Here is a 20,956-nt window from a genome sequence, read left to right as displayed (position 1 = left end):
TAAAATCAAGAGGTGCAAATAATTTCAACCAGGACCTAATGGAGGGTCAGCCATAGCAACCAGGCAGCGTGGCCATCAAAACCTTATGGAGACATAGTGCTTTAGAATTCGAAAACAGAGGTCAAAACATTCTTGACATTCCCAGCATTACTGATGCTGGGAATGCCCCCCCCCACACACACACACCCTGTCCGTGGCACTAAGTCCCAAGCCCATTCGTTCATATTGAAGACGTATAAATCTAAAGTCTTTCTTTTTTGATATCATTTTAAAAGAGTCAAAAGTCAACTCAGCTAATCTGCATCGTAGGGACTGTGTGGGTGTGGTTTGTTTAAATTCAATTGACAGTAATAGGACAGCATGACAATACATGACATCTGCTTTTTTTCAACAGAGCCCTGCCCACGTCAAGACAGTGAGACAAAATCACAAATACAAAAAGCTCTCATGTGAAAACACCTGAACTTTTCTAACTTTGGCGGAAATTGTGTGTTCATGTAGTGACCCATCACTTACATATCATAAGAAGCTGATTGAGAAAATGGGGCATCAGGTCCTTTAAAACAGTTCACAGCTCGGCACTGTAGTTCTTAGCAAATATTACAGGAGAAAATGGTGATAAGTTGTTAGGAGCAATTTTCAGCTGCACATTTATACATTTTTTCTTTTTGCTAATGAGTATTTACTACAACAGGACATGTTCATTGTAATGAAGCAACACGTCTGTGCAACAGTGGGACTCAGTGATGTGTGTTTAATAGTTTCTGGACAACAGTGGAGACACGGAAGAATATATCAGGCTTAAGGTGAACAGGAAATATTTTTTTTTCAATTAGGTTTTTGTTTTGGTCTTTTCATGGGATTTGTTGACATTAAGAAAAATAAACAATATCACCAGTCTTTTTCTTTAAGTTAGCATTTTTGTGCAAAGGAAGTATAAACTTGGGCCAGGCAGGCCCTTGAAAACATCAAGCCCGGTTTTAAAGACTGACAGATCAGTTGTCATTTCACATTCAAGCGCTCAGTTATGACACAAAATGATGATGATTCGTAAGTGTCCGAAATCTCAATTTTGGCTACTGCTCATTATTGATTAAACTGTTGAGTGTCCATTATATTGGGAGCAGTGAATAAGTGAAGGGACTGATTTCAAACCCGGCATTGATCCGCACAGTGTGAGCATAAGAATTGTAGGATCTGGCCATGCAGAAAGGCTGATTAAAACGTGTAGTGAGAATTACCACAACATATGAATGCATAATGCCTGCACAACTTTAGGAATAATAACAAAAAGACAAAATAATACTAGTGAAACCAAGAAGGGTGAAGCCCTACTGGGCATGAATCCACTAAATACAAACTCTCGTAATCCTGGCTCAATTGAGGAGGAGGAGTAAGTCGCTGGTAGGAACTCTGTTGATGCCAACGGTTCGTTTCCGTGGAGACCAAACCAAGAATGTGGAGAGATAAAATGTCCATCACGGCCATTTCTGTAACCACACGCACATTAAACCAGGAGGAAATGAGTCTTTACTGAACTCCTCAAGGACACGGGCCTGAGCTGAGAGACATAAAAACTGAAAATACAACACCCTGTCTGTACCTGAGGGATACAAGACGCAAGGCCGCGACACAACCGTTTTCCCCCTCAAACGGATCAGCCGACAGAGCTGGCGCGCAGCCCAGTTATAATGGCATTTAAAGGCAAAAATCTTACAGATGACATAATTAGAGGTCATTAATTTATTAAGTTATATGCTCATTTGCTTCCAATTCTCACTTTTTTTCTCTTCTATTATTTATCCTTTTTGTTCTTTCCTTTTACTTAAAACTCCACTGATTTGTTAAATTCACGGGCTCCTAAAATCTATATTTTCATTTTCAATTAATGAGCCAGTAATTCTCTAAAATAGTTGCTGATTAATTTTTCTGTCTAAGGACTAATCAATTAATCATTGCAGCTCTACTTAAATTACAACATGTAAAGTGAAAAAAAATCAACAACTTACATTAAAAGTAAACCTTTCCTTGTATTTGCAAAAGTGGTGTTAGAATTTGTGGCATTACCATTTGTAGCAGTGGTTTGGAGATAGAGCATCTCTGAAGACAAGCTTAAATGTTCACATATAATAGCTGGAATACGCAGGTTCCTCTCAGCCTCTGTGTTGAAGAGAACACATGCAGCCTTTGTACATTATATAAATAGTCCAGACTTTATTATTTTTTTGGATTCTTGGACTAAATAAGACCAACCCACAACCACTCTGAATCATTTCAAGGAAGTTACTGTGCCTTCACATTGTAACATCCAGGGAGAAACGTAGGAGAAACTCAGGAGGGATGATGATCTGAGGTGTTTCCCCACTGTTTGGGAATGGCCGTGGATGCTTCTACATCAGAGTTTAGGCTAACGTTAGCAGCTCTGTCCTGCTCTTTATTGTATTTGGAAAGTTTACGCTCCGTGATCCCTAGTCAAATGTATTCCAAGATTCTATTACAGTCAACAGTGAAGCATACCCATGTCTTGCTTGTCAAAATATGTAAGCTATGCAGCCAAGCAGGACTATTTTAGAATAAAATATATCTGATCTTACGTGACTTATAATGCCAGCCCTAACTACGCAGCTGTACATGCAATTTGAGAAAAATGTTGTTTCTTTATTACTGTGTCTTCTACATGGATCATCAGCTGGTGAGGATGCTACCTTTTATCTTTATCTTTTCCTCAGTCTTTTAGCACAACATGATATATGTGGACATGATAACATGAAGTGCAAATGAAAGACTCTTCTGCAGGATTCTTCATGCATGCAGGAAAGGATCTTCAATATCCTTGAGGCTGGCATGGATACATACACATATTGACGTTTAGAATTAACAACCGACCAACGCAGAATAACATTTTTGTGTTTAAATCTGAAACTTGTGCGGAAATAATATCAAAGCAAGATAAACAGTATGATATATAATGTGTAGGATTTAAACCTGCAACTATCACAGCTGCCGGTGACTCACTCTCCAACTCATTCACTCAAAACTGCAAACTGAAAAGAAAAAGAAAATCTTTAACATATTGGATTACATGTACAGGTTGATTGATATTTACTTTGTGGTTTCACTTACTGTAGATGTCCACCCTGTCTGTCCCCAGAATCAGCAGCCGTCCGTACTTTCTCCAAGCAGCCTTTGTTTTCAGTCACTTTACATGAAACAACCTCCCAACAACTCAAGTCTCATCCACCTGGTTTGAGATGTTTAGCAGAGTCATCTGCCTTTGACTGAGTTCTCCATATACTCCAAACCCTTCTCACTCAGACTCACTAAACAAAACATGTTCAGAGCAGCTAAAGATTCAACATAGAGAGATATGAATCAATTACTTCAAAGCGCTGTTTGAACATCTCTAAACAATAGCACTGATACTTAAGAACCCAGCAAACACAACAGGAGCTTGTAAAAATAGCCAACGATAATCACAACCCACTAGATTTTTCCATTACATAATTAGTGCAAAAGGAAAAACCTTGAGGCCTTGAATGAGGAAAAAAAGCGTGTTGTTCTGACAGCTATTAAGCCAAAAGGTTAAAAAACAGCTTGAAGAAATGGCAGGGGGCCATTTAAAAACTGATTATCATGATTGCCATTAGGGGTTATTTTCATGAAAGGTGGAACAGAAGCAGTATCACCTATATGCATAGTAGAGAAGTAAAAAAGACAGAGGATTGTGTTTAAAATGGGCAAACTCTACTGCAGATTAATCAACTCATGTCAAGTCGGTTTCATTTACATTAATAATAAATATAAATGAACATAAAGGGGTTTTGGTCATAAAATTTATAATGAATGTGTGGTACAACTTGAATGGAAAATAACTAGATTTTTACAATGACATGGAGCAAAAGCAGGGCTGTAGTCTCAGCCCCTCACTTTTTGAATATAGGTAATAAAAACACACCCATAAATTAGAACAGTATATTGAAGGCCTTGCTGGGATCAAAATGAATTCGTTATCCAATTCAGACCAAGGTATAAATTGTCAAATCACTTATTTAACTGCATGAGCTGTGTGGTAGTAAGGTTTGGCGAGCATTTAAACAACAAAATTATGTAAATAGGGGAACATCCAGTTGGGATCTTAAATGCAGAAATCTACCAATAAAGTTGTGGATATTTAAGCTCCAGTGATTGCAGTGTTGGCCAGTCCACCACTTGGGTCCAGACTAAAATATCTGCAAAACTATTTGATGGATTACCCTGAAATTCATTCATGACATTCACGACACCCAGAGGATGAATGTTAATGACTTGAACAGCAGGTTAACCATATGGACTGTCAGAAAATTTTGTAGACATTCTTTTTCTATAGCTCCCTATTGTGACAGAGCCTATCCTCAGAAAAACCTTGATGAGATCCAGACAGAGTGAACGCATTGTGTCAGCGCAAAGGGGTCAACAGACAGATCTCAGAGAGGGTACAAGATGCATTTCTTTCCACACTTTGCACCGGAGTTTTCTCCGACATTTCATAGTAAATGGCATAAAAATCTAAAAAGCTTTCCCCAAATACAAACACCATGATTACTACTTCAGAAGGAAGACTGGGAAGGGAGTGTATTTCATCATTACTGTTATTGATGTTATTCTGTATTTGCTTCGGTTTTTTCTTGTTGTTACTTTGAGTTTCATTTATTTAATATAGGCTTCTATGTAATGTCGGCCCTGTGATAGACTGGCGACCTGTCCAGCTGGGATAAGCTCCAGCCCCCCCGTGACCCTCAAAAGGGTAAGCAGTATACCTAATGGATGGATGGATGGGTTCTATATCAATCTCTTGACATAGAACATATTGTAACATTATGTGACAATAGAGCGAGAGAACTGTTGATGCCATGAACACGAAAGGAACATCAGGGCTCCGAATATGTCTTGATCACTTATAATTAGTCATTACCTTTAATTATTTACCCCATTTATCACATGTGTCTTTAGAACTGTTTATTCCTGTCATTTAATTGATTGTTGTGTAACGTGTATGTGCGACATAGTCCAACTTAAAAAAAAGCTTTCTTGGGCATAAAATGGATTTGTCTGGCAGGTAATATGTTATGTGTCACAAGATGCACATTGAGACTCTAAGGTTTATCTTTCATGCCACAGAATGGATTTTGTATTATACAAGGAAGAAAACTGAATTTGCAAAAATTGGTGTATCATCAAGCCATGAAATGCATTTTTTTGACATTTTGTAAAATGCACTTTACTTTTGGCGCCATTTGGTGTCCTGACACAAAGCCAGAATTTCACACTCAATATACACTTCATCACACAAATTGTAATGATGGCCCATTTTGGGAATAATTAGCATGTTCACATTGTGAACGCTAGTGGCTTCAGAAGTCATAGACACTTCCTAGCTATTCGCAAATACAACAACCAGCCAGAACTTTAAAAACTGTTACCGGTTTTAATATTGCGGCTGAATTGTGTAAGTCCTTGCCATGCCTCGTCCCCGGTGGCATGACCACAGTTTGAGGTCAGCTGGCCTGGTCAGCAGGTGAAGTTCAGCATTCACGTCATGAGTCCTTCTCACAAAGACACCTGTCGGCTCCAGGCGATAAGAGGCAGCTGTTTCCTGGTGCTCTATCAGCAACACTTCTGCAAGGCAGCATTGAGAGTAGAGAGAGGCCCTGGGCCCTCTACCAAATATTTTACAGATATGACAGTAACCTGCCTTCACACACACAAAAATATACAAACCCCCCCAACACACAACGCAGAGATCTCACTAATGTAACTAATATCAAACTAGGCGAGAAAGGTGGAGCTCTTCCAGAATGAGAGGGTGCAGGTGAAAGTAGATACGTTTTTTTTCCCCCACATTCCAAAGATATTCAAGTCAGGTAGAAGAGAGACTCAAAATCCCAGAAAAGGAAGTCAGTTAAGAGATGGGTGAACAAATCAATATCAATTACTCAATCAGTTATTGAATTTAAATGAAAACATAAACCATAGTTTCCGGAATCGTTACCCACGCAAACATGGTATCTAGAAATTATCATGAAAACAAGTTGAATGAATGAATGAATGAATGAATAAGCTAATTAATTAATGAAATCAAACCATTACTGTTGCTAGAAATTATAATTCTCATTGACACAGTATTTACAAACTTGGAAGCAACATGGAAAGGATTTGGTATCAATAGATGAATGAATGAATGAATGAATTAAAGACATGATAAACAATTATTGTGTACAAGAACTGAACGGAAGGGAAGTCATTTCAGAAATGAATAAATGAATAAATTATTGAAATTAAATGAAAATATACAGTAATATCAGGAGTAGTTACTCACATGGACATGGCCGCTACCAATGAAAAGGAAGTGGTACTGATGAATGAAATAACAAGTGAATGAATGAATGAAACAGAATTTTAAACCATTACAGTTGCAAGGGATCAGAATTTACACATGGAAACTACTGTAGCTATTAAGATGACACTTAAATTGATCTCCAGGGAACAGCACCACCCTGAGATTAATAAGTGAGTGAATGAGTGAGCTAGTGAGTGATTGAAAAAATAAATTAATGCAAAATAAATGGTTAAAGGAAATTAAATGATAAGCACGGGATCATAGCTCCCACAGGAAAAGTAGTCACTTTGGAGATGAACGAATGAATGAAATGATAAAAAATGATTGGGCATAAGAATTCACACAGACAGAGTATCTAGCTACTACTATGGAAGGAGTCAGTGTCGAGACAAAAACAAGAAAGAAAAAAATGAATGAATGAATGAATGAATGAATAAATGAATGAACTAAGTTATAAATGTGTAAACTGTGTATAGCGACCATACTTCACATAAACATGGTAACTATCCTTTTTCTGAAATGAGACTGTTCAGACAGGGATGGATGAACAAACAAATAAATGAATGCAAAATGAGTTAATTAAATGAAATTAAATGATAGACCTTTGTGTCCAGGATCATTGTTATTCACACAGACATGGTAATTAACCAATATATTTTTTTCTCTGATCTCTTTGAGCCACTCATGCATATCAGCTTGGCCTAACATTTTCGGTTGACCTGTGGGAGGGAGGATGAGGATATTGAATCATGGGAATTCAGAGGGAAGGGATCTGCAGTGGTGGAGGATTAACGCCCCCCTCTCCCCTTGACCACCCTCTTATTTCCTCTGTGTCAAATATATGCAGGCACAAGTGTGTGTGCAACCTGCATATAATATATGATTTCGCTCTACCATCTCTCTGACATCCGATTGCCATTTGGCCTACTTAGTGTGCAGAGATTCTCTGCCCATGGGGTGAGCAGGGCAAAGCCCATCTGCTATAGTTCTTTCTGTCATGTAAACCCCATAATTATCATTTAGGAGACTCTGTGTGTCATCAAGATTATTATTAATAATGACTTATAAACCAAATGCATAGAAATCATTCTTTTCTTATAATAGTACATTGTATCATAAGTCATACTACACCAACCTATGATTCCAGTGGCTGACTAGACCATTGTGAAGTAGTGCAAATATTAGTACATTTGCATCTTCTCTCATTATCCACCGCTGGTTTATCAGCAGGCCAGGTGTCTCTACAAAGCAGTTCTAATCTTTGCAGTCTTTCAGGGTCACGTTTTAAGGCTCTGGCCAAAATTAACTGAAATTTCTTCAAATTCCCTCTGGCTCCCAGAGACCCACAATCTCTCAAGCGACCTGTAGGAGTGTTTCCTGTCAATTAGTGCAAAGGGATGGTAGTGAGAAGTGTCACCTCAACTGTGTCGGTCAACTGAACATAAAACCTGAACACAGGATTTTTGGCGTTTCATTTCATTTTCCATAGCGATTTTCGCTGCTAAGCAGATAATTTTTTGCCTGTCTGTGTGTTTTTACAGACACCAGGAGGTTTCATGGAAAGCGAATCTGTGCACACTATTTAGTAATTTATGCTCTCAAGATTATAATTTGTGCTTTTGATTTAGCCTTACTTATCACCTTCATGCCATTAGTTTTGCGTGTACCCTTTATGTTCTCATTAATGGATTGCAGGGATTCATTACAAGTTTTATTTTTATGTTGGGTTGAGAGATTAGATTAGATTAGATTAGATTCAACTTTATTATCATTGCACACAGTAAGCACCAGTACAACAAAGCGCAGTTTACCAGACTGCAGCATACAGTATGTGGAAATAGGTTTTGGCTGTTAAATACAATGTTGTTTTTATCTTTGAGCTCCCTTAAATGTATGTTACAGGATAACAGAATATTACGCTGTAAAAGCTTTGAGGATACTGCGCTTCATTAAGTTTGTATATTCACCTTCAGAGTTCTGGTTACAGATGTGTGCACGATAAGTGCAAAGAACATCCATCCATCTGTCTATTTTCTACCACTTATCTGAAATCGGGTCATGGTGGCAGCAGGTCAAGCAAGGTAGTCCAGATGTTCCTCTCCCCAGCAACGCTTTCCAGTTCCTCCTGGTGGACCCTAAGGTGTTCCCAGGCCAGATGAGATATGTAGTCTCTCCAGCGTGTTCTGGGTTTACCCCTGAGCCTCCTACCAGTTGGACGTGCCCGGAAAACCTCCAATGGAAGGCTCCCAGGAGGCATCCTAACCAAATGCCTGAATCACCTCAACTGGCTCCTTTGGAGGAACAGAAGCTCTACCCCAGCTCCTTTCAAAGCTCCTTACCCTATATATCATTGTGAGCCCAGCCACCTTACAGAGAAAACCCATTTTGGCTGCTTGTATTTGTGATGTCAAGTTGGAGATTCTAATCTTCCACATAGTTTACATTTTAAAAGTGTGATTTAAAATTCACACAAATGCACTAACTAGTCAGAGCTCTTACCATTAGATTTCCCTCTCTGCTTTGCATCCAATGTAATTTTTGAGTTACTAAACCTCTTGTGAAGTGTGGCCTTCAAAACAGAATTCAGAACAGTTCATATCTTCTTCTGTGGCTGTTATCTCAGTGTAGTGTCCTTCACAGGCCATATAAAGACCAGAGTTACACTGTTACTTTCCTGTCAAAGCCAAAGACAGCCAGTATGCTGCCTGCTGTTGTAAAGCTCTGCTGTGGAATTTCCTACCCACATCTGAGGAATATGGCAGGTAAACAGCCTAATTAATCTGACGGAAGACCTTTTTCATTATTCCTTTTCATGCAAATGCATCATTCTGACTCCTGAGCTTTTTTCCCTCCTTTTGCATCTCTGAACTGTTCAATCATTCAGGACTTCAATGCACAGCTGTGGCAGTGATAGGCCAGGATATCACGCACCTGCAGCAATGGGGACAAATCCGGCATCACATGAAAACGCATGCTGGTTTAAAAAATAATGGTAAAAAGCATAATTCTCTTGGTTTCAATAAAAATTTTTAGAGTGTAGTTGTTGAAATATAACTAACATCTTGCAGAGCCCAAACCAGAGGATGTAAAGCCTGTGCCAGCGAAAGAAGATGAGCTGTTCTATGTACAACAAGGCCAAGAAGCAATGAGGAAGGCTCTCTGCATGTTTGAGGACAAAGAAGGATGGATGGTTGAGATCACAGAGGTAAGGTCTAATTGATTAGAGTGCCTTCTCCAAATTTCATGTCTGTTCAGCCTCTGCACTCTGAAAAAAGCTGGACCATAGTGAAAATTTTGTTACAATCATATATGTTTGTTGGTTGTTTGTTGCTCCTTTCAAGAGCAATGGGGATGTGATCTGTAGCAAAGTAATGCCGGGGGCCAGGAAGGTCTTCAGGATTGAGGCGGTCCTGGAGGCCAGCGTGGACGAGCTCTACGACCTCCTGTTTGTCAGAGTGGAGGATATGCAGCAGTGGAACCCAAGCATACAGCATATCAAAGTGAGCTGCTGACCTTAAAACTATTCACAAGAGGCTGCTGCAAATAATTGGATATTTCATCAACTGCGAAACTATAACCTATCAAAATACCATATACCAATACTATTTAAGAAGCCCACGTTTAGAGAATGTTCAGTTATATATGCTGAGATAAGATTTCTTCTTTTACTTGATGAAGGTCTAGTTGTCTGCACATTTCTGATTAAAGCCATAATTCACTGACATCATCCTACATATTTGCAGCAAGAAATGTATTCCCACATTGCTAGACCTCTCATTACATATATTAAGTTGCAATTCAGTCCTGCAGTCCAACTGGTGTTTTGCAAACTGAATTTGATATTTCTCTTGTCTCTTGTTGTAGATTCTGGAGCGCGTTGGACCTGAAACGATTATCACTCATGAGGTTTCAGCCAAGACAGCAGGAAATCTGATTGGCCAAAGGGATTTCCTGAGTGTCAGACATAGTTGCAAACAAAAGTCCAGCGTTTATCTTGGAGGAGCAGCGATTCAGCTGGAGTCGTTCCCACCTCAGACAGGCTTTGTGAGGTAGGAGAATCATCTGCAGACCAGGAAATAAGTCTTTCTCAACTGGGCATTAATGTGTTAAAATATATTCAAAAGCTTCATAAACTTTCTTTATTCGTCCTCTGAAGGGGGACCTTGCCAGAAAAAATTTGAGAACCACCGCTCTCCAGTAACAAATCCAGTGTTATTATTTGCTCTGACATTTTAATTTGTTATGACAGTCTGTGGTAACATGGAAAGCACCGGCTAATATCAATGGCCATAAACATCTGCAGTCATATCCCGTGTGATAGATAAAAATGTTTTATTAGACAGACATTCGAGGTTTTTGAAGGATGTGAAGATAGAGGAACAGAACAAAAGATTAGAACATAAGCACATTTTTATAACTGTCATATTTGAAGTGCCAATAAACAAGACTAAAAGTCCATTGTCCTGGTAGCAGCTCTTTGAGCCTGCTAGGCACAGTGCTGCTTGGAGCTAAATGCTAACACGAGCATGCTAACATGAATTATGCTTTTAGCAATGATGTACTTTATATAAAATTAGGGCCCAGTGAATTTGAATGAATTTCTATACACAAGAACACAAGAAAGATGATGGATATTCTAACTTAGAGATACTAGCAAGAGCAAATTATGAAAATTAGTTGTAATTATAAAAATTAGCTAAATAAAAAATAATGAATCTATTTTTCGAAAACTGGACGTACAGCATCTATTTGCATCTTTGTATCTTGCAAATTGTAATTTGTTCCCTAAATTTATGTTGTCACGGTGATTTTGTCCATTTATTTATCAATTTATTTCCATAGTTACATCTAAATCATTCTATTTATGAACTCTGTTTTTCAAGAAAATCCTAAACATATTTTTCATTATTGTTCAAGATAGCACTTTCGGGTATAGACTTCAAAATGAAGTAGTTAAAACAGAAAACAATGTAATATCCAACGTCACATCTCTTACATTCCCACAATGTTTCTATATCATTAAAACAGAGTTTAGGATTTCTAGGAGTAGAAATTTGTTTTGACATAATGAATATGAATTTTCTTTGACATGCAGGGAATGATTTTATAGACTAAAACAGGCATTTCCAAATCGAAATGAAAGATGAGAACTTTAATCAAATTAATAGGACCAGTTAGTATTCTACAGAAGGTAGCCCGGAAGTATTGTGTACAACAATGTTACCGGCTGCTGAATGGCAACAATCAGACATGCTACAATATGTTTTACATTTAGAAATGACAGACCCATTAATATTGAGTTTAGTTTAACTTTAATGTAATTTAATTGCATAAATATAATTTAATTCATTTAATTCATTTTAATTTAATTGAGTAAATTTAATGTACTTTAATTGAGTTAATATAATCTAATTTAATGAATTTATCTCAATGTAATTTGAGTAAATATAATTGAATTAAATTAATTTAAATCATTTTAATTTAATTAATTGACTATAATTAAATTTCGTTAATTTAACTCAATTTAATTCAATTGATTGAATACATTTAATTTTATATATTTGTATTTAGTTGATTAAATTTCAGTTTTTAGTGGTATTATTTGGTAGGGACAGTGAAGACAGACAGGAAATTTAGGGAATTTTCTCGCATTTGGTTTGCACCCCACCCATTCGACCATCAGATAGCCCCAATTTAATTCACTGAATTTAACTGTTCAATTTAGTTGAATAAATTTGATTGAATTAATTAAGCTCAATTTAATTTAACTGAGTAAATTGAATTGAATTGATCTGAGTAAATATAATTTAATTTAACCAAGTGTCCAAAAAAAGTTCACCAATCAGCCCAACTTTGACAGAGGGCGTGTGACTCATCCATCTTCACACCATCCTCTCTTGATCATTCCATATAAAACAAGTTATTTTCCTAGATGTTACAGAGGGGATTTGGTCATGTGGGCTTGTTCTAGACCCTTCCCACCCTATGTTTGCAGAATGTGGGGTCTCTGGGAATACCAGGACCAACAAGTCTCTGGCTGACATTTATGAACATTTTTGGATTGACATTTGGGAACGCCAACCACCCCATTCAGAAGTATGCCAAATGGCAAACTTTTGGGAACTGACCCTTATAGTTTGACAATTAGCATATGGCGAAAGTGTTCCCAAATGTCAGGATGGGACTTGGTGTTAAAAATTCAGCACACTAGAAGCAAGTGTGGAGAGAATCATGGTAGTGTAGAACAAAGTAGCCTTTGGGTCTTGCAACATGTGTCTTAAGCCCTACCAGGGTTGTAAGATTTTTGACCATGTACTTTTGGCCCTTTTTATTGCTTTTACTCCCAACTTTTCTGATTTCCCTTTAATCTTTTGTCTTACCCATTATAAATATTTTGTGCAAAGAGCAGACATTAAAGTAGTAATAATGGTGAATTTGGAATGGATGTGGCAAAAAGTGTATGTCACATATATGAAGCACACACATACACACACAACTGTTGTAACATAGCGTAGAAATAATATTATTGTATATTTGAATGTTAGATTCAGTTATTATTTGTCACATTTGTCACATTGTCACTTCTTGCACCCCCAGCTTGGCCAAACAGATAAGGTGAAGCATAGAAATGTACATGTCATTATATAAGTGAAAGAGTAACAAAAAGGAATACAAAACTTTAGGGCTTTTTGACAGTTGCTATGAAATTGGTTATCAAATTACAGCTACTTATACAGAATTATAGTAGCTCCTTATATACAATGTAATGTCTGCATTTATACAGTTTGGGATGCAGTTTGCCGCCAAAGTTACAAAATAAATGATGTAAATGCACATTTGTCTCTTATGATAATGACGATTGCTCACTCCTGGTCTGGTTGTATTATCGATTGCTGTTAAATTGATTAACTTTCCAAATAAGTATGTGCATCAATGGCTGTGTGACGCCTGAGATGGACCTTCGTTTGTAACTCTGATATTTAAGCTCACGTCTACATACATTTTATTGGACTCAATGCACAGAACAACTTGCGTCTTCACAATAATAGCGTATATCACACAGTATATGCACAAGGGAAAAAGACAGAACGACTGAACTGGGAACAACTGAACTGGAAGGGGGAGCGACCAAACTGGGCAAACTTGGTGTCATTTGAAAGGCCTCATTAAGAAATAGGTTCGTTTAAAATTCTGTACCCCTAGCTGCTTCCTAGATGGAGCAGTTACACAGACAAACATACAGACACACACACACACACAAACCACTCTTCAATTTTAGTAGTAGGATACATACTGAACAATCACATAATCCATAAGTAGATATAATCAATCCTTGGTTGAATACTAATGAGCTAATGTGCTTGTTTGCATATTTCCAGAGCTGAGGATGGACCAACCTGCATCATCATACAGGCTCTGGACGGGAATATAAGAAAAAGCCGCTTCACATGGCTTCTTAATATGGATGTGAAGGTAAATTCATGTATATAGGAAACAGGAAAAAGAAAAGCATCTGGAGACTCCAATGTATGCAATATTCATTTATAGTAAAAAATATTTTGTGTTTATGTAATTCATTTTCCTGTTACTGTACATTGTTTCTAAACTCCACCACTTCTGCCAGACGGTTATCTGGTGAGGGGTGAGATTCTTAGATTGGCCATTTTCTGCTGTGTGCAATAAACAAAACAAACAACTCAAAAAGAACAATACCACAAACAGTCAGTTTCAGTAAAGCAATATGTTACGTTGATCTTTTTTTTTTTTTTTTGTCTGAGTCATCATGAAATTATCAGTCCGCAACTGGTGTTTTGATTCATATGACTGACAGGAAATGCCTGACTTAACACTTCATTTGACAGGAAACTGCATAGAACTTACGCATGATGTACACATTATATGTGTATACTGCATGTTTATATACATACAGTATGTTCTGATGCATTATTGTAAATTTTACATATGAAGTTCAGTGTACTAATTATTGTTGGGGCTTGGGACTTAAACTTTTCAGCAGAAAGCTTGCATTACAAACTATAGATTGTTTGAAAATGAAAAAAAAGTGGGAATTTAGGAAGCAGGCAGTCTAATGAAAGACACTATCAAGTTGCATTATGGGGAATGTAGGATTCAGGTTTTGGAGGTTGACCTATAACTGGGGACTGAAAGTTTGGATGTCTCAGCATCTGATGCTTTGATTTCGACCATTCTTTTTTTTTTTTTTTTTTAAACTGTCTCTTGTTAAGGTCCACTTACTAGCTTTGTCAGCTGTCAACCGACTCTCACGGTCTTCATCAGCTGATGGAGTCCATTTGTGATGGATATGGCTCAGTTGTCACACTAACAGCAGTAAGTGACAACCAAGCAAACTCCATCCACAGATGAAGATTGTTAGATGTGGCCGAATGATTGGGAAATATCTAGAAAGTGGGCCTTAATTAGTATTATTTTGTCAAACAACTATTTTTGTTATTGTCATTATTATTTCTTATGTCATTTCCATTATAACTGTTTCAATTCCCAGTACGGCATTACAGTTTCTATAAAAATATGGATTATAAAAAACAGAAAAGGTATGAGCATACTGTAACACTGCATACTAATTTGCTGAAGACTTAACTACATATTGTCTATTGGAACTCTATTTGCATATGAAAAGAACATATTTATTGTACAGCAGGAGGCTAGCTAGATGATACTCAAACTCCTTTGTTTACCAAGACCAAAATACAATTCAGGGGTCTAACAAAGATAACTTTGTTCTCAGGGCTGGCTGCCAAAGTCCATTGTCAATCAAGCTTTGCCCCAAGCACAGCTGGATTTCACCAGACACCTCCGTGGACGTCTCACAGCGAGCGCCACCCTGGGCTGACTGAGTCTGTGTGACACACACACAGCGGCAGCACCCTGTCATCACTCACAGGGGAAGACTGGGAGATGGAGGCACGGTGACAGCCTGGCTGCTCGGCAGAACACTGCCCTTTCAGCAAGAGCAGAGATGCCTGGAGGAGAAGCTTTGCTCCAGCGCTCTGCAGAGCAGAGCTGGCAGAGACCAGTCGCAGCAGCCAGTGCCAGCCTTTAAGAAGAAAGCTTGCTCATAGTAGGCATTAATGTCAAGTGTGCCACTCAAACCTCATTAAAATCTCCTGATTAGTAGTCATCACTCGTCCGTTGACACATGACTAACTGTACTCTGCATATGACTGGACAAAATTAATGAGGTTCTTAAATGTGCATATTTTGCCTGACTCATTTTCATCCGTTCATCGTTGTAAAATTATTCTGAATACTACATCAATAGCCACACTGCATAACAGGTGCTTCCTCTCAATTACAGTAGCTGTTACATATGTTTCTACATATAGTTGTGCATGTCCACTTTTAAATGGAAGCCAAATAAGAAAAGGCCAAACGCTAAATATAACAACAGTAAATGGAGATTAAATAGAGGAAAGTGGAATAACAAGAATCTCAGTTCTTTCAAATGTCTTTTACTTTGTTCTCTTTTACCACTTAAAAATTCAATAAATATTAACATTTAAAGCTTTCATTCACGTATGTATATACAAGAACTATACAATAAACATAATGATGTTACGAACTGCAATGCAGGAATGGTGTAACAGTATGACCGACCACAGTCTGTAGACTTACAGCATCACCTGTATTTTCCAATTGCAAAACACGACTTTTCATAACTTGAAATTTACACTATATACATTATTATCTGAAAAATATATCAGTTACAAAAAATATCATAATGTGTTTTTTCTGAAATCTTTTTGTTTTTAAAGCGTAAGTAACTGACTTCCACAAAGGCAGAGAGAGGGCATGCTACAGAGGGGATTTTGCTCACTGCTTATCAGTGAGGAAAATCACCAGTACGTTGGATGTGGACAACAAAAAAGAGCACCAGGGACAGGGAGGCAATGAAGCTCCCTGCCAGGAGTGATGACTGTGAAGCCTGGAGTGTGCCAATGGAATAATTATAGACTTAAAAAGTGTTTTATCATAATCAGTTTAAAAACTGATCAGTTATTTAAAAGCTATTATAAATTCATTAATTAAATTATCATTTAAATGTTACATTAAAAAAAAAATGATTATGATATTCATTACATTTGCAAAATACGGTCACTCACTTTCTTCCTGAGAGTTAGATGACAAGATCGATACCACTCTCATGTCTGTTAAGGCTGAAGCTAGCGCTAGCAGCCGGCTAGCTTAGCTTAACATGAAGACTGGAAGCAGAGGGAAAAGATAAAAATGTAAAAAACAACGAGCTGTGGTTGACCCATTCGCCTAGCACTTGTGTGCAGCGTTTCAGCTGGTTGGCAACAAGACAAGTCTGGGAAGTCACTATGCCCAACTGTTATTTGCCACAAAATGGTTAAAGCAGCTTAACTAGTGCCAAAACCACAAATTCTTGTTTTAACTAGGGGTGCAAAAATTATTTTCAGTATAGCCTAATTTTTCAATTATTTTATTACTCGCTTGGTCTAAAAAAAAGAAGAAACCTCTGAAAAATGACCATCGCAATATCCTAGAAGAAGACAGCTTTAAACCGCTTGCTGTGTCTGTGCTTTTAAAGTTTACTAGAGTAACAGGCGCTCTGATTGGTCAGCTGTATAATGCTTGGTGCTGCCACCTTCAGCTAAAATAAGATTAAGTGGATGAAGCCTTGTCAGTCAGAAATCAACAGCTGGCCAGTCAGCACTCCAGTTAGTCCTCTGAAGGTTAGACCTCAAATAAATCTTAGGCATCACACTGCTTGCATCCTAAAATGTGAGAGCCATTTTTAAATTAGAGCGATCGTGAAATGGAACCTGTAGTAGTGAGCAGCACAATGAAATATCATAGGCAGAAACATTAGTGAATCTAAAGATAAAATATAAAAATTTAAAAATCTTTTTCAAAATAATTTTTGCAGTTTCCTTTTTACTATTCGATCAATTCATTAATACGTTATTTAAAAAACAGAATACAGATAATAAAGATTTTTTTTATCTAGAACAGACTTTTAATGCATCATTTCAATTAGTAAAGATATAATTGTTTTTAAAATTTAGCAATTTATGAATTGATTGGTCTATAAATATTCTGGTGGCACACTCAAGACTCCGCAGCAGACACACGCACCTCCAAAACCGTGGCCTTTGACCTCTCCTCATGTTCACAATACCAGTTCAATAGTAGTTCTAATGCACTTGAAAAAACAGGCTTACACAACTGTACACAGATAAAAACATGAATGTAGCAATGCAGTCATCACATTTTGAACACGTCTTGTAGTCGTTTTAGTTTACAGCACCTTCGTTTTGACAACTTGTTTTTCTTCTGTTTCATATTTGAAGCACAGAGGGCAGAGTGACGCAGTGTGCAGATCGCTCTGGAGATTTGATGAGGTAACCATCGCTGGTCAGTTCACTGGCATGGAAAAAAAATCTTAAAAAAAGAAAATATCTGCAGCAAAACTGCAAGTCTATCAGATGCTGCAAAGGGTGAGTTGATGTATGAGACCGTCTCACTGAGCAGCACCTTCACAACATCGCTCACTGTTCGTTAATTCTGATCTGACAGGGTTCTGTGAGTCGAGTCCCTCTCGGATCCTAAATCGTCCCTTCTTGACCTGGCAGCGACTGGGCCTAAAGTGCTGTTTGGACTGTGCTCCTTAGTGGCACCTCCACTGGAGTCTGCTGTGGGCCGTGGCGGCCCTGGAGGTAGAAGAGGCCCCGGGTCTGAGTCTCCCTTCCCAGCTGTGAGGAAGGAGTTGCTGGTGGGAACCTGGGGCAGAGCAGCACCTGTAGATGGTGAAGCTTCAGCAGCGGTTGCGTTGGTTGGCACTGGGGCAGTGGACCATAGCCGTCTGATGATGGCTTTAGTGGTTTGGGGTGGGCTCTGGGTCGTAGCAGGTAGAGGAGCCTTGGGTGATGAAGGTTGAAAAGGTTCTACTGAGGCCACTGAGGTGTTTTGGAGGTCAGGAGCATGAGTGGCAAGGTTTTCTTTCTTGTTGCAAGACTCACAACAAAGTTTATTATATCCAGGGATGGAACAATAACGTGCAAGAACCTCCATTTGACAGAAAATCGATTTATCCCCCAGACATGGCTCATCTAGTAATAACAAGGGAGAGGACATCACTAAGAGCAAAACTGAAGGAAAAACACTTCTACTGTAGATATTTAAGTTTAGATCAACATGACTGATTTCTGAAACAAATTACATACTAACTTACTCGAAGAGATTTTGTGGACAGGGTTTTCCGGAACCCTCTGGTGTATAGTTTCATCTTTTATTGTGGAGTTTCCCATTCCCATTGTTTCAACAGTGAGAGAAGACACTGGCTGTCCTGAGGTGTATGACAGCAAAGACAGGACAAAATGAGGCTAAAAAATATTCCTAAATAAGACACCAAACAAGAGCCACAAGACCCAAGAAAAGTTCTTGACAACCTTTTGCTCCTGTAAAAAGTAGACCTGTGTTGTAGAGAAACTTATAACTAATCCTGGTGCTATTTACAGAACACATGGCCCAACCTGGAATTTTTCATGTTTTTGACAAAAACCACTCCATTTTCCACTCACTGCCTGCACAGGGAAACAGGAAAATGTGGTGGCTCCCAGCTCTTTGAAGAGGAAGCAACATGAGAAAAGCTGCAGGAGGGCATCAGTGCAGAAATGTTTTGACAAGGAAGCTGAAATATCTTTTGGTTTAGACAGTTTCCTTTGGGTATTCAGAAGGTTCTTTGTCCTTAGAGTAGACTAAGGACCAAGTGCAGTCAGAACAGCTGGTGAGATTCATCATAGAAGCAGGAAAATGTAGTCAATTATTAGTCCTCAATTTGGGCCTGTCGCACTATTTTTTTGACATTGCTGATGTAAGTTGATTGTTTCTCTGTGGACTATGTGACATGCTAAATCTGCAGTTCTAACTGTTAGTTCTGGCTAAATTATGCTCAAGTTCATGAGGGAGTTAATGTGTAACCAGTTTGATCTGGCTGTGAGATCACCTTTGAGTCAGAAGAATATCATATACAAATCTAAAATCTGCCAGGGGATTAAGACTAAATGTGCAGGAATGTGCATAAACTACCCACAAGTTCTTCCAAAGAAACACACAAATCTTTCTGCCAGTTCTTTCTGCATCCATCATGGAACGGAAATGACTTGATCATGCAGAGCCAGTTTCTTTAACAGTGTATGTAAGACGGGTCAGCTGGTGAACGGATCAACTCTGTTCCCTAATGACATGTATGTGGATCTCACCTGGACAAGGACTTAGTTTGCAAATGAGCACTGTTTCCGGCTTCTCGCCCTCACATTCTCCAATGGTGTTGTCGCTGGCCTTGCAAACCACCTGCCTTTGTTGGATTCCTTCGCCACAGGTCACCGAGCACTAATACACAACAACCACGCACACACAGAAATTCACAGATACACACACACCCACACACACACGTTAAAGCTATAGGAAACATATTAAACTGTTATTACAGTGTAGTAGCAGTGTATGTATTTATTAATATTGCTTTCCTTCAGAATGAGGATATGAATCATGACCCTGTCACAACACCTGACAGCCACAGTCGGGGTATATTACATGTGCCAGTTTAATCTTGACACAAATATCCAAACAGTTATTTTGTGTTTGATCATGTAGAACGACATGTATGGTTTACGAGAGGACATGTCAATGTTTACAACAACCTTGGGAGCAACTACAACAGTCCTTTTATTTAATTCATGTTTAAGTTTATTTTATGCACATAATATTCACACCCCCTTCAAAAGTTTTGACATCCTTCTATATCCTCAAGTCTCGGCGTATATTTGGCATAAACTCATTTTCTTTGTGGGTCTTCATTTTCACTTGAAAGGACTTGGATTTTTAGATAAGAAATATATCAGTGTAAATCTAAATGCAATCTGACTTTATGTACACAAGTGGTGTTGTTTTTTCTGCTGCAAGAAGACAATAACCACTGTAGTTTACAATAAACAAAGTCCTCTTTGTATGTGCACAAATTAAAATTGAGAACTGTTACAACTGTAAAGTGGACGATGAGTTGCAAGAAGTTTGTTTGTCTTGCGACGTATCTCTACATACAAACTAGTTTGTGCAGTAGAACCAGTTTTAATTTAGTTATGTGTAAATCTCCATTTAAGAGACACTTGAGTTATAACTGGGCTAAGTTTGACCTTAAGAACGTGCTCACCTGAGACCAAGCCCCTGTCCTCCACTGGGCAGGGCATATGGTGTGGTTACAGGCTCTCCTTGTCTCTGGACGATCCTCTGTACAGTGTTTGCTGTGGACGGGCCTGTTGGTGCCATTGTGGAGCGCCTGCATGCACTGCACCACCCTGGTCTGGTAGCCGAGCTTCCCGCAGGTCTTACTGCATGGAGTCCACTCTTCCACCACCCACCTGTCAGCACAGCAGGCTCTTTGAAAAGGTTTCCATGTCACATAGAAACTGAATTTTTTCTCCTCCACAAATCAAGAGTACTCACATTCGTTCTAAAATGGCATAAATTATGCCAGGATGCACATATGGAGGCCATTATTAGCATTTATAATAACTT

The 20,956-nt window shown here is 38.4% G+C and overlaps 2 protein-coding genes across 2 annotated transcripts in view; one reads left to right on the top strand and one right to left on the bottom strand.

The window, feature by feature from the left end:
- The first annotated feature begins 9,055 nt into the window (after nt 1-9,055).
- star2 (steroidogenic acute regulatory protein 2) lies at nt 9,056-15,912 on the top strand. Its single transcript, XM_040135590.1, has 7 exons — nt 9,056-9,138; nt 9,261-9,368; nt 9,445-9,581; nt 9,718-9,876; nt 10,241-10,425; nt 13,756-13,849; nt 15,144-15,912. The coding sequence occupies exons 1-7, from the start codon at nt 9,075-9,077 to the stop codon at nt 15,246-15,248; spliced, it is 852 nt and encodes a 283-aa protein (XP_039991524.1). The 5' UTR covers nt 9,056-9,074; the 3' UTR covers nt 15,249-15,912.
- Nucleotides 15,913-16,038: 126 nt separating this feature from the next.
- Nucleotides 16,039-20,956, bottom strand: part of LOC120794481 (A disintegrin and metalloproteinase with thrombospondin motifs 3) — a 52,743-nt gene continuing 47,825 nt past the window's right edge. The window contains exons 19-22 of the mRNA XM_040135589.1: nt 20,592-20,799; nt 19,642-19,771; nt 18,612-18,725; nt 16,039-18,489 (exon numbers count right to left, since the gene is read on the bottom strand). Of these exons, the coding sequence (XP_039991523.1) occupies nt 17,939-18,489; nt 18,612-18,725; nt 19,642-19,771; nt 20,592-20,799 (1,003 nt within the window). The 3' untranslated portion in view covers nt 16,039-17,938. The remainder of the gene's footprint in view (nt 18,490-18,611; nt 18,726-19,641; nt 19,772-20,591; nt 20,800-20,956) is intronic.

Source organism: Xiphias gladius, chromosome 9, assembly GCF_016859285.1.
Source record: "Xiphias gladius isolate SHS-SW01 ecotype Sanya breed wild chromosome 9, ASM1685928v1, whole genome shotgun sequence".
Lineage (NCBI taxonomy): Eukaryota > Metazoa > Chordata > Actinopteri > Istiophoriformes > Xiphiidae > Xiphias > Xiphias gladius.
This window is presented reverse-complemented; position numbering and strand designations above follow the sequence as displayed.